Source organism: Crocodylus siamensis, chromosome 6 (assembly GCF_052110815.1).
Source record: "Crocodylus siamensis isolate JL-2025a chromosome 6, ASM5211081v1, whole genome shotgun sequence".
Classification (NCBI taxonomy): Eukaryota; Metazoa; Chordata; order Crocodylia; family Crocodylidae; genus Crocodylus; species Crocodylus siamensis.
In genome coordinates this window covers 62,544,133-62,558,502 of record NC_143400.1, presented here as the reverse complement: position 1 = coordinate 62,558,502, position 14,370 = coordinate 62,544,133, and the positions used below count along the sequence as shown (strand labels likewise).

The following is a 14,370-nucleotide window of genomic DNA, read 5'->3' as shown; positions in this document are numbered from 1 at the left end:
CTATCTAAAAAGCAAGACAAACAAAGAACAAGGAAACAAAGTAATATGTTTTCAATTTTATACATATAGAAACAAAGAACTAAAGGGAGGATTTTCAAATTTATTTAGCTGTGTAAAGATGCAGCTAGGTACCTGTTGAATAAAAAAGTCAATTCCCACTGATTTATTTGTTGAATTTGTTCTGCATTTGCATGTGCAAGAAAGCTGAGTGGAATTTCACTTGTTAAGCTGAGGGTATGCATAGAATGTAAGGATGCAAATAGAAGTAGGCAGACTTTCTAAGGAATGCTACATCCTTGTATATGGCATGTGAAATTGTGCAGCAGAAGGAGCCAGGCACTAAAGGACAATTGTCTAAAATTAAAAAAATAAGTAATATAAATACTGAAAACCTGTCTTAGAAACCAAAGCAAAGCAAATGTGTATGGGAGCAAAGTAAATATGGACCAAAACAAAGCACAATGTGTTGGCTTATTTCTACTTCATTTTAGCCAAATTTATGTTAGTTTTATTTGCTTTGGGTTTTTTTCCTTGCTGTCCTGCCCAATAAGATTCAGGGCATGTGGCAGGGCACTGTTTGTGCCTGCCACTTTAAGGGCCTGGAGCTGGCAGCTGCCAGGTGCCTGATTAGGCAGCCATTTTGAATCAGGGGCTGCCCATATAAACAGGGCAGTTCTGCTGTGAGAGGCCAGGCAATAACATTGCCTGGCCAGAGGGCTGCTGGTATCATCTGGAGGTAAGGGAGGAGCTGTAGGGGATGGTAAGGAGGCTCCTGGTCCTGGGTATGACCTAAAACTGCATTCTGCCAGGTGTGTGTGGCCTGGTGAGGCTCTCAGTGGTGCGGAAGTGCCAGGCCAGTTACCACCCCAGTGAAAAGCGGGTCGGGGCGCTTTTACCCCAAGCCCCCACAACCAGGTGGATTACCCCTTTGTTGGGGGGTCATGAAGGTGGACCCCATGCAGAAAGAGTAAAGCCATAGACTCAGGCCTGTCTGAACTTCCCCTGACTGGTCAATGCTGGGGCCAGGACCGGAAGAGTTGAAGGGCCGGGGGCCCACTGTGAGGAATGCCCAAGAGCTGAGCACCTGGGGTTCTGACTGGCCTGGAGGTAGGTCAGGGCTAGTGAGACAAAGGTCCCAGTGGGGGGATCACACCCGAAGGGGAAGCAGTTTAGGGAGCTATGTTGCCCGATATGAAGGCGGAAGGGACTGCCTGAGGAGAGGAGTCCAGGTGGGGTTCGATAATAGGATTCTGGGGCCCAGTGTGGGGGCCGGTGATGATGAGAACTATAGATGCTGTCTGCAAGGCTTGGGCTGCGGTGTAGGGGAGGAACGGAGCCGCAGTTAGTGCCCCCTGGCATCAGGGCAGGAAATGGTCAGCCTTCTGCTTAATTACATCTTTAACTAGTTAACTAACAACAAGGCATGGCAGATGAGAAGGCGGGCAGCTAGCCCAGAAACAGGTGGGCAGGCCACTGGGAAGTCGGCCCCAAGAAGGTCCCCTGTTACAGGGCAGCTTACATTAAAAAGTCATAAAGACAAACACATACAGCGATAATAAAATAAAACAAAACAGTTCTCCAAGAAATACCCCAAAGCTTAACCCCACCTGCTAAAATCCTGTTGATCCCATTTCTGAAAGAGGCCTGGCCTCAGGGTCTGGTTGGCTGGCATATGCTATGTACTTTCACAGTATGTAGTGAGTGTGTGTATTAAAGACACATTCCAGTAATATTTTTCAAACACATATCAAGTTCACATAATTACCGTCATATTATTTGGTTGACTTAATGTTACAATAACTGTTCCTGGTGGCCCTGGGGGTCCTGTTAAACCAGTGTCCCCCTGCAAGAAGAAAGATGACAGAAACATAATTTATTAATTACTGGCAATTCAGTACAGCCCCTGTAATCTGAACTTGTGAAATGACAATCAATTTTCTGAGGATGTAGTTAAAATGTATTTTTCTCTTGTTATTTCTTCTCTCATACTTTGACTTGGCTATAGAATATTTAAGACTTTTCATAATTTTTTTCTAAGAAATTTTCCCACATATTTATAATACCAAAGAACTTCTTTTTATACCACAGAACTATTTAAATTTGTGTCCCCTGCCCCCTCAACTTCTTGCTGCAGTGGGAAAAGCAGTGGCAGGGTAGGCAAGCATCAGAAAAGTCAAGTAGCCTGATCCCTGCCTTTTTCCCCATTGCACCTGGCCCCCTGCCACCTGTGCTGACCCCCACTTTCCCTCCCACTACCTGCTTCCTCCATGGCTGTTTCCCATGGCTTCTGCCCTCCTCTCCATTTCCCTTCTGTAACCTGTTCCCCCTTGTACTTTTCCCCTTCCTCTTGCCACCCCTGCTGCCACTTATCCTCAGTGGTAGCTCCAGCTCTGGCCCCTACCTGGCCATGCAGCAGCAGTTGTGGTGGTGACTGCTTTAGGCCTGAACCCAGCCCTGACCCTGGTGCCAGGGCTGGTCCCTGAGCTGGAGCCTGGGCAGGAGCTGTTGCCACCACAACCACTTGTGCTTGGCTGGTCGGAAGCCCAAGCCACAATGTGCTCTATACCTAGGGTGACCATGGATCCTGGTTTGCCAAGGACAGTCCTGGATTTCAAAGGCCAGTCAAAAATTAAACTGAGCATCCCAGAATCATAGGTGCATGGGGCGCAGTCCAGCAGGGAGGTAGAACAGTAGTGTGAGCCAGGCTGCTCTGCCTCCCCACTGGACTGCACCCACACTCCTGCCTGCCAGCCTTTGCCACTGCCCGTAGCAGTGCCACTGACTTGGTGGGGGTGGGGGAGTGGGCAGTGTCCCAGATTCCCTTTTGGTCACCCTACCTATGTCCCAGCTGGAGAAAGATCAGAGCTGGAGTGACAAATAATATTAAGTGGTGGTAAGGAGCAGGGGGTGGGGAATGGTGTGGGAGGGCAGAGGCATTGTGGGGAGAGTGGCAATGTGGGCACAGAGGCATAGGCAGAGGCAGAGACAATGTGAGGGCAGTGGCAGCAGAGGACAGATGTGGACAGCAGAGGCAACAAGTGGGAGGTAGTGTATGGGGGGAAACCATCTGGGCTGCTGGGGATGTGCCAAGGTAGGGACAGAGGCAGTGTAGGGACACAGGCAGAGAGGAGGCAGTGGCAGCAGAGGACAGATGTGGAGAGCAGAGGCAACATGTGGCTGATGGTGTATGGGGGGGGCAGGCAGCAGCTAGGCAGCCCTGCAGCCACCTGCCATCTCTCCTTGTACTCAAATCCAAGATGAGGGGTTTCCTGCCATGTTGAATGGGGAAAACACTTTATCTTGGACTTCAGTAAATACTGTAGTATTTGCAATAGTTTGTTTAAAACAGTTATAATGTATTACTTTTAATCATGTATTAAAGCATCTTTTCTAGAGTAGCTGTAGCACTTTTGCCACTTAACTTCAACTTGGTAGTAAAATACAAGGTAAACATTACAAGTTTATTTTCAAAACTGCAGCCAATATAATATAGGTAGATCATTTTAATAAGACTGCTAAATAAAACAATAACCTCTCATATTTCCTTGACCTCAAAGTATGCTCATTAAGAGCCTTTGAGTGCATGAAAAATGCTAAATCTAAAATTTTCATCAGAACTTATAAAAACTCATCACTCATTTTAAACTATTTTTAGCCAGTCAAGTGCCCTTGCATGGATGTTCAGGATAACAATCTAGCTGCAGGAATATGGAGGAATCCAGATCGTTTGAGTTAATCAGCTTTATTCATAGTAATAGATATAACACTACAAGGCAAAAATATTCCAGTTTTGTAGCATAATCTTGAATACTTTCTTGGAAAACACTATAATTTTAGATAGCATCATGTGGATTGCTACTGAAAAGCTGTGGGTTGAGAGCATCTGAGACAGAAATCTATGGCAGGTGCTACTAATATATGAATTATTTATCTCCTTGACTATCTGAGGATTAGCATTTCCAAATCCTATTGGACTGTGCTGCACTGTGTGCTCCTGTAATGTAAACCACACTGATGTTTTGTGTCGGTAAATATTAACTGCTGGTTTCACAAAGTAAAGCTTCCTCTTGGACAGTTACCTTGATGCCATCGTTTTTTCTCCCGCAGGATGTTTAAATTATAAGCTGCTATGTAAAAACAGTTTTTCCCTGACATATCCTCATCCCCATCCTCCAGTTAAAGCAGTCTGTAAAGATTTTCCTCTTACATATTTACTGCAAAATGTTTTGCACCACAGTACTTACTTTTCAAGAACATTCCATCTTAGGACATAGAAGTAAGAAGATATGAGAAGCAAAACTATTTAATGTTTTGGGAATGTTAGGTAACTACCTTTTGTCCTTTAGTGCCTATGACTTTAGCCCCCATGAGACCCTGCAAAATATTTAAAAATGTTACTTATTCATTTAAAAAGCATCAACAAATAATGAATGTATGGCATTATATACAATGTAATAGAGTTTATTATATTACAAATTAGAAACTACCTTAGGTCCTGGAGGTCCCACTCTCCCGCGAATACCCTAGAGGAATAAAACCCAAAGTTTACAATTCCAAAATCCTTATTACCAATTTAAGGTCTTATTCTAAGCCAGCTGAAAATAGGATTTTTTTCCATTGACTTCAATAGGCTTTTAGATTCTAGATTTTCTGCCTTGCCATATTTATTGATTTTTGATCTTCACACCTGTAATTAATTGCGGGAGCAAATATCAACAGAACTTCTAACTACCTGATAAGCAAGTGCAAACATATAGATGTCTAAGTTAATAGATGTAAATGGAAGTTAATATAGCATAACATCATATATGCAATTATTTTACTATGCAAAATTATGCCTACATAAAAAGGACTACTTTGAAAGTCTAGAAATTATTAATTGTCAAGATTAAAAGAAATAAAAAACCCTAGTCATCTGCACAAACTCTCTGAATTCTACACACACTACTTCTTAGGCTGAAATTTTCTTAAACTGTCAGAGGCATGAAGTGTCCATTTTCCTGCATACTGAAACTTCATTGGGATTATGGGAAAATCCCAGGATTAAACGGTAATAAAGAGTCTCATTTTATACTTACTGGAATTCCCTGAGGGCCCTGTGGTCCAACTGGCCCTTGTAATCCTTGTGGACCTGGATCACCCTTTGTATTAAACAAGAAATGATAATAAATGCCCTCGTATTTTAAAGAAAACAAGAATATTAAGAACCCCCTATTGTGATAAGCACAATGAGTTGAGTTATAGTGTAGCAATATTAATAATTAATATATTCTTTGTATACATTGATTTAGTTAATCTAGATTTTAAAAATATTGATAAAGCATTATTCCACTGTAGTACAGGCTTAACTATTGTGAAATCAAATAGTTGAGTGGAAGTGTAATTTCAGTTGAAATTATAAAGGCTCCTTTACAATTCTTAAGGGTAAAATTTTTAATAAATCAGGATCTACTTAGGACATAGGACTTGTCATGTTGGGTTGGACTAGGCATCTCCCTGAATTTCCAGGGTTTCTCTCTAAAATCAGCTATATTCAAAAGAAGGTCCAGTTAGCGGACAACTATGGAACAGCCTGCCTTGGAGGAAATTCCTTTCTAAACTGTTAGCAGTTGGCTAATGCCTTCAAATATGGGGAAAAGATACCTTCTAAAATTAAAATAAGAGACTAAAGGCATATTTAATATCAAGTCCCGATAAGGCTCTATTACTATCTGTTATTATTATTATCATCTACACACTTATTTAACTTTACTAAGCTTTTGGCCTCTAGACTATTCTGAGCGGTGAATATGACATTAATTTTCTATTGCTTCAAAAAACCTCTAAAGTTTTAAATATATGAACTTTCAGTTTAATTCAATATTCTCTAGTGACTGTTTTATGAGTAAGGCTGAATAGTAATGCCAGGCCTACCTTCCCTTTACCAAACATTATTCAGTATACCTTTATCATTCGCACTCTAAATATAGTCCTCTCTAAGCAGTCCCAAGCTTAGGTTTCCTTTCATACAGATTTTTTTTCCAAATGAGCAAGTAGTTTTTGCATCTAATATGTTCTTTGTGAGAACAGAATCCATGTAATAATGGAAATGGCAGGGACTTCTGGACACCATTACTCCAACCTTCTGCCCAAGGCAACATGGCTCCTAAAACATTCTAGCGGAATAATTACTTAATATACACTTAAAAACTTCCACTGAAGGAGATTCCACAACATCTCTAGGTATACTGTTTCAATGCTTAACTGCTTTCAGCATTTGAAAGTTCTTCCTAATACTGAACCTGGGCAGAGAAGGACACTGGTTGCTCGGAGAGCACGAGGGATGGCTTTGTGGCTAAGGCTCTGGACTGGGACTCAGGAGACCTAAGTTCAACTACTGGTTGTAAGAGACTCGGTGCTTGACTCAAGGTCAATATTTGCTCTCTGTATGCTTTGCCACCCACCTGTAGTGTGAGGCTGATGCTGACCTACCTGTGAGGATTTCTCTAGCTCACCTCCTGCCCTTGGGGCACGGGGCTGGACTAAATCTCCCTTGTTGCAATTTAATTTCATTACTCCTTGTTCCTGTTTTCCTGTGTACTCAGAAAAAAAAAATCACTATCTTCTTTATAACTTTTTTTTTTATATTTGAAGACCATTATCAAATCCAGACTAAAGTCCAATTCCTCCAATTTTTCCTTTTATGTCACATTTTCTAGACTTCTAATTATTTTTGTTGCTCTCCTCTGGACTCTTTAGAATTTGTCCATGTCTGTCTTATAGCAGGGTGCCATATACTAGACACTGTGCTCTAGACTAGGCCTTATCAAAATTGAACAGAATGGAAGAATCACTACCAGTGACTTGCATATGACCCTCTTGTTAATATATATCAGCATGCTATTACCATTTTTGCAACTGTATTTTACCATTGCCTCATATTCAGCTTGCAATCCACTATAATCCCCAAGCCTTTTTCTGCAGTGCTGCATCTCTTTCAAACATTTTGTATTTCATGTGTCTGTTTTTCACTAAGTGTAGTACTTTGCACTTCTGGAATTCCATCCCATTTATTGAGATTCCCTTTTCAGACTGTGGGAGGGCACTGTTGGTGCCTGTCACCTTAAGGGATTAGTTAGGCATCCAGCAGATGCCTGATGGCAGCAGCCATTTTGAGACCCTAGTATATAAAGGCTGCAGTCTGGTGCTACCAGCCCAGGCAGAAACATTGCCTAGTTGAGCTGCAGCAGGAACAACCCAGAAGGTAAGGGCAAGCAGTTATGGGGATGGCTAGGAGGCTCTTGGTTCTGGGCATGACCTAAAACTGCACCCTGCCATGGATGGGTGGCCTGGTGGGGCTCCTGGTGGTGCAGAAATCCCCAGGAAATGCCAGGCTAGTTACCACCTTGGTGAAAGGCAGGTCAGGGTGCCTTAAACCCCAGCTCCCACAACTGGGTGGGTAACCCCATAGTAGGGTCAAGAAGGCAGACCTGTGAAAGAGAGAGAGAGAGTGGGCTAGATGCTCAAGAAGCCTGACTTGAGGCACCCTTGACTGGTCAATGGTGGGGCCATAGAGACAGCTGGGCAGGCTGGCAAGGGATCCAGCCCCAAGAACTGCCCCCTGTCACACAGATGACTGGGTGACCAAAACTGAATACAATATTTCAGATGAGAGTATAAATAAGAAAATAATCATTAATATTTTCTAACTCATCTTTTTAGGCACCCTAACATTTTATTAGCTTTTTAGATCTTCGCTGCACATTGAGTAAGAGGTCTTTATTAGGTTATCCCTCATGATGCCCCGGTGTTTTCTCTGATTAATTAATTAATTAATTTGGGAAACTAACAGTATGTATAAACAGATCAAATTATTCTTTCCAAATAACTGATCACCTTGATTTCATTAAGAGCGAATTTCATTTGCCATTGTGCTGCCTATATATCTATACTGGATTCACAAGGGACCTCGATTGTTTTGAAGTACCTCATAATTTTTTTCTAGTATCAGCTACCTTAAACAATTTTGTCATCTACACATATTACCCTTTTCCCCCTTTGCTAACAAATCCAGTAAGCACCTCATCTTAGAAAGCACAGCTAGCTTCTATTGACTTGGTATAATTTAAGTTTTGAAAGGGACAGGATAAATAGGTCATGAATCTCATATAACCTGTATGGTGTAAACGTGATAAACCACTGAGAAACAAATTATTTTCCCCAAGTATGATTACCTATAAAAAAAAAGAGGAAAAAAATACAACCCCTCCCCATGCATTGGAGTGTAAATTCTCTTTGAATTACCTGAACCCCAGGTATTCCTGGCATTCCTGGGACACCTTTTGCAACATTGCCTTCATCATATACACTTGGAGGGCATCCCTTGAAAAAAAGAAAATGAAAAAAGTCTGATGAAATGTTATATTATGGAATTCCTTTGTGTAATTCAAAACTCCAAGCTGTAAAATTCTCAGCAGTAATAAATAAGGGTGAACTCCAATATCAGGATATCATAATGTATTTTTTGTCTATTATGGAAAATTCTATAAACTATTTCATTAAACTGCAAATTACTTATGTATACTTCAAATCTCTACTTTGATTGTACAGATGGATATAACTTTGTATTGGTATCAAAGGATACCAATATAAGCTGTTATAATGTAACTTACATTTGCATGATACAATAACAGTGCAAGTTACTTTAGAGCAATAATTCTTATTCTGCATTTGTTGTTAGAGACTTTTAAAAGGTGTTGCACAATATTAGCACTCTTAGGTGTGCAAACACATGATTTACAAGATAAACCCTGAGATTTCAAATAGGAATCTATAGTGTCAAAAACCTTCTGATCTGTTATGGTCTAAGTTCTTTGCAACAGAAGAACTGCTTTGTTATTTTTTCATAGTAAAAATGTGTGAAAGCTAAGAGCAGGTTGTTTTGAAGGGATGCATCGAGTTTAATGAGGGGTGCCTCTAGTCTAAAAAGGTTGAGAACTGCTCTAGATGGGAGAGAAAAACATTCTTGTTTTCTTTATAATACTATCTTTGGAAGGCAATTTTGCTTTTTAGTTTGGAAAAACACTATTAAAAGGCTGAGAGCAATTCACACCTTAGGGCATAATGTTTCTGAACAACACTGCTTTCTTTTAAGGAAACTATAAAAGTTTCTTAAAGGAAATGGGTGTGATTCATTGCTGCATTACTCCAATTTTTAATTGGTGTAATAGTACTGAAGTCCACAATTACACTGATCAGAAACCAGCCTAATGCAGGGAAGAATCAGGACCAAAAATATTCAGACTTGCTTTTGATACAGCTGCTTTCCTGATGTGCAAGATAGTGGAAGAGTTCATGGTGCTCCTTTGGAGCTCCTTGGCACATGTGCAGGTAGAGTTTGCTTTTCCAAGTAACCTCAGATTGTGAGGCACCTTCAAAAATTAGGGAGAAATAAGGGCTAGAGTCCACAGTATTTAATTTTTTAAAGCTGTGTGGCTGTAGGGGCACTATGCTGAGGTACTCTGGAAGAAATTGAACAGGCCCTGTACTAAACAGACCCTGTAATTTGCTTTTTCATAGGAAATGACTCCTTTCCTTGCTTCTAGTCTTCCTGCTTATGGTTGAAATTGCTTCTGTCTGCAACTTCCTCCTCAAATACACATATCAACAATAATTCTTCCAATTATCTCTGCACTCCTTTGTGTGCTAAATCTCCTACCCAGGGTATTTGATAACTATCTGTAGGGTTTTGTAAGTGTTTTTAGTGAAGGACTTGGAGCAGCATTCTATTTCCCTTTGAGTGCCTAAATTGTAATTCTCTAACCATGTAAGTAGCATTTTTGGTACTTACACACAGGCTGCAATTCTGTTATCTCTGAACTGCAGATGAAGAAGCATGTGCACATGGACTGAGCATGGCCAGTAGGCTACACACTGACTGGGCACATATGCAGCTACATAAACATGCCCATTCTGTACAAGTAAGTGATCTGAGTCCTGAAAATGTAGCTGACCAGAACTCATGAGTAATGGGTGTTAGACATTGGAGGAGAGCCCTCCCACATTTTACCACAATAGCTGACACTAAGATTCCCTCATTCTGGGCCAGGTGGGGTGGGAGGGCATACTAATCTGCCTTTCTCTGACTTCCCAGCACAGCACTTTAATCACCATATCATAGAAAAGGCACTATAAAGTCTCCTTTCAACCCCTCCTTTTGAAGCTGGCCCGCAGGGCAGCCAGAAGAGGGAGATATGAGGCAAGAACAAGTTAGTGGGTGTTCAGTTCAGTGGAATGGATGTTGCTCTAGTTTGGAATCTTTCTGCTATAATAGGGGGGAAAAAAGCTTCCCCCACTGCATGGCTCTTCATCCATTTTATCTAATGAGTATTAAGTGCAAGGGACAGTGGTTCAGCTTCAGAAGCAATGCCTCAGAGGGTAAACCAGAGAGATGTAGGTTCAAACCCCCTTCAAACACAGGGTATAAAATCTAGAGGCATTTTTAAAATCTAGGGGCATTTTTACACATGATCTGGGACTAGATGAGGATGCTTTAATTAGAGCCGCTCTGAGAGTGGCTCTAATTAAAGTGCCTGAGGCATCTCATGTATTGGTGTCCCTGCTCTTCAAAATGGTGGTGGGGGCACTTTATCTAAAGCTTGTTGAATAAGCTTTAGTTACAGCACACCCTGCTGTCATTTTGAAGCACGGGGATGCTGATACATGAGATGCAAAGGCTGGCTGAAGCATGGTAATTACCCATAATTACAGTGCATTGGACCAGCCCTCCTGGCTCATATATAAGCATCCTAGATGTCCTGCTTCCTGGGCAAGTACCCTGACCACTGAGCTATTGGAGCTAAAGCATAGGATAGTTCTCTTCCACCACCCCACCCCCCGCCGCTGCTTCCCAGACTTGCATTCAGAAATATCAGAAATCAGAAGACATGATATCAGCATTCAGAAAACATGAAATATTGATGAATGTATTGTATGCCATGTTCTGGTGTTAACTGCTCTGTACTTCTGGGAAATAGATTTTGTAGCTGAAATGGATGTAGACAAATATCACACATCTTTTACAAATCTTTTTTACATTAAAAAGATAAATGGTTGATCAATGAATATTTAACAACTGTAAATAAAAATTTACCTTTTCTCCTTTAATGCCATCAACACCCTAGGAAGAATAACAACAACTTTAGTTTTAATAGAAAAGGTAACAAGTAACACAGATAAAGACATTCAGATAGGGGTAACCTTGACTGGGTGACTTGTTTTTACAAGTACCAAGTGTATAGTCTTCAATATATACAGTCTACAGTCTCAGAACAAAAGACTTCTTGTTAGAAAGTGGGCCACTCTAACATTCAGTATTTAAAAACTATTGTAAGTTTAGTTTGTGAGACCTGACTGTTTTTTAATGGGAAGATCTTTTAAAATGGACAATACAGCTTAGAGGAGATCAGGTTTTGTGCTATAAAATATGACAGAATGTTCCTTTTTAATCCCCTGTTTCCAGTTTATTTTTTTTCTTGAACTATCTGATGGGGAAATCAAGATTTAAGGTAAAAGCAAAGGATTCTGAAAGAAGGCACCTGGGATTTAAGTCACTGACTTCAGCTGACCCAGGTCAAAGGTATTTACAGTACATGCTTAAATCTCTTTGAGGTTCTGGACCTTACTACTTAATTTTCAAGAGCACCTATTAGTAAGGCTGCCTCCAGTTTAATCCTCAACTTGGGAAACAGCGTTCAATTTTCAGAAAACATTGCACACTCAGTATTAATGAAGAAGCTGCATTTGTTCATCAACTATGATGTTCAGGGCAATAGGGCCCTCCCCACAAACCCAATGCTTCAAAACATAAGTCACTTTGCAAAATGGACCGTAAGCCCCTTTTTCCTAAGTTTTCAAGGTAGAAATATGTTGGCTTCCACAGCCCAGTATCTCAGAAGTAGATTGGGAAACTTATTTATTTGTAAGGGACTTTGTGAACTTCAGATGAATAGGCTTTATCTGATAGAAAAGCGCATTACTTTGAATTTTATCACTAATATTAGACACTTACTGGCCTGCCTGGAGCACCTTTTCTCCCTGGGAGCCCTGGAAATCCTTGTTCACCCTGAAAATAAACATTTTCTTATTATTAATGTTGTTAGAAGAACCGCTGACACATTTATTTGATTATCTATGATTTCTAACAAGATGTTTCCCCCTTCAAGAATATCTAGTACTCTTGACTACATGGCTGACTGACAGCTATTTCAGGGTCAAAAAAAATGAAAACTGAAAATAAAGACATTAATCACAGTTTGTTTTCAGTCTAGACATATTATAAATGAAGGCTTACAAAGCACAGTAGATAAAAGAGTTTCAAACTGCTTAGAGAAATTATTTATAATCTAACTCGCCCTCGTCCTGCATCCTCAGGATAGGGAAACATCACAGAAAAGATTACATGTGGTTACTACACAAGTGATTACCACACTTTTTCCTTTTCAAAGGCATTCATATAAAAATGTCCTAATCAATGAGGTGGTAGACTGGAACAAAGGGAATTTCCAATGGATTTGAAAAAAGGCATTTCAGAGTACTTTTTTGGCAGCATCCTTATATTTCTAAGGACATCCTCTAACAATTCCCAGAAGCACTGTATAATGTTTGACTCCTACCTTTATACCGTCACATCCTGGAATACCTGGTTGTCCAGGAGGACCAGCCTTTCCTGGTTCCCCCTAAAATAAAATGAAAAATTGTCAGCAGTTTGTTAATAAACAATTATGTTGCTTTATGATGACAGTGAAATAGTTTAGGTCGATGCAGTATTTCAGAAGACTTTCAATGTGTTCTTACAACTTTATAATGAATAAGAACTACTGATATCAAGATTGTTATCTCTAGATTAACTGACAACAAAATGCTGAATATTGACACTGAGTTGAGGAATACAGAAGTTACTATTTGTAACAAAATTGGTTAAATCTATTTTTATTTTACTTACAGGAAGGCCTGGGGAACCTGAAAAACCAGGCAGTCCTGGCTTTCCCTAATGATACAGAAAGAGACAGAGAAAGAATATTACAAAATTAGGAAAAAATGAATGCATCATATATACATTACCCCACTTGTAAGAACCAAATGAACATTAAGAAGGTAGTCCAGTGTTTTTCAAATGACTAATTAATTTTCCCCAACCATTCCCCTAGGACAGCAGATAGGACTGGCATCTGCAAACATTTTAAGGTCAGAAAAGTTTCCCAATCTAACTTCAGCATAGATGAACACCGAAATCAGATAAATACTGAATAAGCACACCTGTGACTCACATATAGCATAACAAAGTAAAAAAGGGAAATAATTAAAAGAGGATATGTTCAGTGCCACATCTTTCAAATGCACATTAGCATGCATTGCAGACATTATGAATATCACACAAATGCATATCACCATCAGTAGTACATGGTTTTATTTAATAGTAAGCCACATAAATAGTTAACATGACACAATTCATAACAAGGTTATCTAACTAACGCTTACCCTTACACCTTTATGTCCGGGAAAACCCATAAGCCCTGGAGAACCCTAAACCACAAACAAAAAGTAACATATATTAAAATTATGTGCAATTTTTGTGATATTAAGGTCAGCATCTACAAATCACTTATTTATATTATTCCTATATGTGCATTAAACAAATTAAACGGTGTTTGCCACAACTAGTGCTAGTATCTTATCCCCCTCTGATTATTATTTTATCCCATCACAGACCCCCAAAACCCACAATAACAAGGATCTGAAGGAAAAAGGTCACCTCAAGAGTTAAATCTGAAACTTCATAGATAACAACCAAAACCTTTCCACTGCACCCAAAAGGGAATTGAAGACTATCCAGAGCTTAACATACCAAAATGTGTTTTTATATGATTCTAAGCCCTAAACCAGGGGAGGGCAAAATCCAGCCCGCAGGCCAAATCCAGCCTGTTAAGGGATTTTGCCTGGCCTGTAGCGGGTCTTTCAGTCCTGCCCAGCTCAGATGCCATGGCATGTGCAGCTGTTCCCACTGCCCCCAGGCATGCAGTGCGGCTGGGGTGGCACGGCAGCTAGATACACTTCCCAGTAGCCCTGGACGCGGTGGCTCCTTCCATCTACTATGGCTGCCAGCCCCAGCCCCAGCCCTAGTCGCGCTGCCTGAGCACCCTCAGCGTATCTGCCCCTCCCCCACCAACAGGGGCAAGACTTGCACGGGCAGGCTGCTCAGCTGGGCAGCTGGGATGGGGCTGCGGGAAGGTGGGAAGTGGTGCCTGGGTGCAAGTGGGCATGCAGGGCCAGAGAGACCCCAGGACCTTGGGGTGGTGACAACGCAATCGGCTGCCTGTATGTCCCTGCAAT

General features: G+C 40.8%; 1 protein-coding gene across 5 annotated transcripts in view; it reads right to left on the bottom strand.

Annotated features, from left to right (window-relative positions):
* COL4A3 (collagen type IV alpha 3 chain) overlaps positions 1-14,370 on the bottom strand; it is a 104,411-nt gene that overhangs the window by 68,993 nt on the left and 21,048 nt on the right. For 4 of the 5 annotated variants that reach the window (XR_016443132.1, XR_016443133.1, XR_016443134.1 and 1 more), the window contains exons 4-13: positions 13,519-13,563; positions 12,983-13,027; positions 12,654-12,716; positions 12,050-12,103; positions 11,132-11,158; positions 8,284-8,361; positions 5,079-5,141; positions 4,488-4,523; positions 4,333-4,374; positions 1,766-1,843 (exon numbers count right to left, since the gene is read on the bottom strand). Coding sequence is in view for 2 of the 5 variants with exons in the window: in XM_090053377.1 (XP_089909503.1) it covers positions 1,766-1,843; positions 4,333-4,374; positions 4,488-4,523; positions 5,079-5,141; positions 8,284-8,361; positions 11,132-11,158; positions 12,050-12,103; positions 12,654-12,716; positions 12,983-13,027; positions 13,519-13,563 (531 nt within the window). In the remaining 3 variants the exon portion in view is untranslated. Of the gene's footprint in view, positions 1-1,765; positions 1,844-4,244; positions 4,307-4,332; positions 4,375-4,487; positions 4,524-5,078; positions 5,142-8,283; positions 8,362-11,131; positions 11,159-12,049; positions 12,104-12,653; positions 12,717-12,982; positions 13,028-13,518; positions 13,564-14,370 lie in introns of those variants that run through there. The other variant, XM_090053378.1, reaches the window with a different exon arrangement.